This window comes from Sipha flava, unplaced genomic scaffold, assembly GCF_003268045.1.
Source record: "Sipha flava isolate LNK unplaced genomic scaffold, YSA_version1 18928_pilon_pilon, whole genome shotgun sequence".
In the NCBI taxonomy this organism is placed as follows: Eukaryota; Metazoa; Arthropoda; class Insecta; order Hemiptera; family Aphididae; genus Sipha; species Sipha flava.
This window is the reverse complement of record NW_020272498.1, coordinates 1-3,403: the sequence shown is the minus strand read 5'-3', so window position 1 is coordinate 3,403 and position 3,403 is coordinate 1. Positions and strand designations below refer to the sequence as shown.

Below are 3,403 nucleotides of genomic sequence, written 5' to 3'. Positions count from 1 at the left end.
AATTTAGTTATTATATTTATATTGATATTAGGTACAGGATATTATACATTATTATACATTACCTATGCATAAATGTTTATTTAATAAAAAATAATAAAAATGTAGATAAAATTTGAATTTTCTGCATGTACTAAATGCTATTCACTTGAAACATTTTTTACAATTTTTGTAAGTATTTGTTCTGTTAAAATAATGAAATAAACTTAAATATATTTATTTTCGGGTGCCTTATTCATCTTTAGTCTTTAGAATTTGATTAAAAATACCAGAAAATGAAATAAAAAAGTAAAATATGACAAAAAAATCCACAAAAGTAATCTAAAAAGTCAAAAAATGCAAAATAAAATTTGCATAAATGGATTCGTATTTACATAATTCAAACTATATACTTACCTAACCAATCACCAAAAAAAAAAAAAAAAAGCACTTTCCTACAAATTTACGACCCTAATTATTATTATTATAATTCATAGAGTAGCCGCCGTAGGCATTTTATTATACTATTATATATCAGTTCAGCATTTATAATATTATTTTTTTATACATTTATATTGATTAGATTAATATAATTGTATTCATTTATTTGAGTAATTTATGCTACCCGGTGAATAAACCAGCCCTCTTATTAATGTATATATATATATATATATTTTATATATTTTATAAATATTCACATGTATAGAATAATTCGCAATTTATGACTTATGTTTATACAATTGAAAAATGAATTGTTTACGTCCGTATTGTCTTTATTGAACGCTTGATGAAGTGTGATGGGGTTTTTGAGGATCTTGTGGGCTTCCGTATATTTGGTGCAATTTAACATCATTGCAAGTTTCACATACTGGGATTGGTTCTTTTCTTATAAAGTAAGCATGTGTTAAATTTTAGTGGCCTATTCGACCATATATTGTACCTTGTTCATCGTCGTCGTCGTCTCTTCTTAACTTCCACGGCAGGTGGTATTGAAGGAAGCACTTAAATTATTTAAAAAACATAAGCATTGTACAGAGTGTAAAATAAATATATAACAAAATAATAAATGATAAGTAAATTAGTCAGAAATGCTTATTAGATGGTCTACAGATAAAATAAGATATCAGACACAAGGAAAATGAAATATTATTATAAAGTGCATACCATCTTTAGCAGATCTTTTAGCACCACCAGTAATATTCTGATTCATGATAATATAATTGTCCAAAGTTATACATTTGGAAGTGAATTTAAATTTAGCTTTACAAACAGGACACGATTTAAATTTCTGCATCCTTTTCATAATACACATTTCACAAAAGGTATGGTCGCAATTTAGAACCGTAGCCTGAAAAAATAAAATAAGTTATCATATCAAATAAAGAATAAAAATTAAAAATTGTTTACCTTGCACAATAATTTACTGCAAATTGAACATTGAAGTTCATTTTCGAACTGAGAATGGATTTGTTGTTTCAATAATTCAGGTGCACCCACATCATATAATTCATCTAAAATTTTTATTGAAATAAATTAATCATCAATTACATTTTAATCACAAGTATAAGATATAAGAAATATATAAAACAACATACTCTCTAATTTCGCCTTTAGTGTAGGAATTTCGTTGGTCATTTTTTGAATTACATCATGTCCCTTAGAGATAATGGTATACAAATTAAAACACAAATATAATCATAAAATTTTTTTCATAATATATGATGAAATATAAGACGAGGAATAAGAAAAATACGATTGAAAAAAAACATTGATTACTACTTACTTTTTTAGTTTGTATACTTTTAATTTTCATGCTGTCGTTCATCATATTTTGCAATTCAACTAATTCAGTTTTAACTTTATCACGTAATACTGTATGGTCAACTTTTAACTATAATCGAACAACAATAATAATGATTATTTTAACATTGTGATATTTAAAATATTATTAGTAATTTCTAACAAAATTATAGTTAATAAAGTTAAACTTACATTCAATATTACCTCATGAAGGTCTTTTATGTTCTTTTCAAACATTTCTTCTTCAGTATGAACTCCAATACCATGTTTATTGTATAATCTAAATATTAAACAGATATATTTATGAAGTTAATAGAAATAAAAAATATATTTAAAATTATTAAAAGAATAAAAGTAGCAATAAATTTAATTCTTGTTTTAGTGTTCAATTAACAGAACAACGATAATCTTTATTATTAAATGGTTCGAATGTACACACATATGTAGTAAATAGAAGACTAATATTATACTTGTTTAAAAAAATATTTCTGACCTAAAATAAAAATGTTAGCACTAAATACAAAAAAAAAAAAAAATCAATATTGTATTAAGAATAGTTTTAATTTTCTAATTTCCTGTTATTTAAACATAAATGTTCCTTTTAAATATTTTTTATTTAATTACATTACTATTCTAAATCGATTTCATTTACCTTGGTTTTTTGTTTTTTTTTGAGATATTGTTTAAGGTAAATTTGAATGTTCTAGTAATCTTGCTTTTATGACCGAAGCCAATAAGATCTCCATGTCGTAATTCTGTAATATTACTCGTACTTGAAAGTCTTTTACAATTTAGGAAAGTACCAGAGCATGACTGCTATTTTTTGATTTATATAAAAAAGGAAATAATTGTAAGGATTAAATTCAAAAACATAAATTACATAATTCTAATACAATATAGGTTTTTAATTCATATAAAACTAATTATTTTACTAAAAACAATTTTCAATAATATAAAAATTAAAAATCATGAAGTTAATGAAATGAAATTAAAATATAAACTAATTAATACAATATATTATTAAATGTTTAAACAATTTATTAAAAATTATTTTATATTTTTCATTGTATTATACAAGTCTTATATCCTAGACCAGGAATTCTCAAACTTTTATTAGCACTGTACCCCTTTTGACCAATAAACTTTTTATGTACCTCTTCTTAGTTAGTAAACTAAAATATATATAAAAAATTTAGACACACCCATAATGCAAAATAAAAAATAAAAAAACCACCACAATGGTTATTTTTACTAATTATATGTATAAATAATACGGCTTATGGTGGAGGGGGCATGGCCCATTCCTCTAATAGCTACGACACTGCATAGTTTAGTAAAATATGCTGCAACCGACACTATATACTTTTATAATGATAACTAACAAAAATATCTATTTCATTTTATTAAATTAGCTTATTAATTCACTTACTAAGTCGGATACGAAATAACAGTTATTTTCATATCTGATAGAACAGTGACGACGAGATATGAAGAACTCTTCCATGATGACCGAAGAGGTAAGAGCGCGTCCAATGATAAACTGTAGACATAAATATTAATGTCAGTTATTAGTCTTATAGGTATAGAATTAGAAGATTATATATTAGACAATATCAACTTATAGCCA

At 24.0% G+C, this 3,403-nt stretch overlaps 1 protein-coding gene across 1 annotated transcript; it reads right to left on the bottom strand.

Annotated features, from left to right (window-relative positions):
- Positions 1-742: 742 nt before the first annotated feature.
- LOC112681280 (E3 ubiquitin-protein ligase RNF8-like) lies at positions 743-3,375 on the bottom strand. Its single transcript, XM_025551545.1, has 8 exons — positions 3,206-3,375; positions 2,429-2,592; positions 1,969-2,056; positions 1,760-1,867; positions 1,572-1,632; positions 1,384-1,487; positions 1,141-1,324; positions 743-977 (listed from the first exon to the last, which is right to left on the bottom strand). Exons 1-8 carry the CDS (start codon positions 3,278-3,280, stop codon positions 922-924), a joined length of 840 nt encoding a protein of 279 aa, XP_025407330.1. The 5' UTR covers positions 3,281-3,375; the 3' UTR covers positions 743-921.
- Positions 3,376-3,403: the final 28 nt, after the last annotated feature.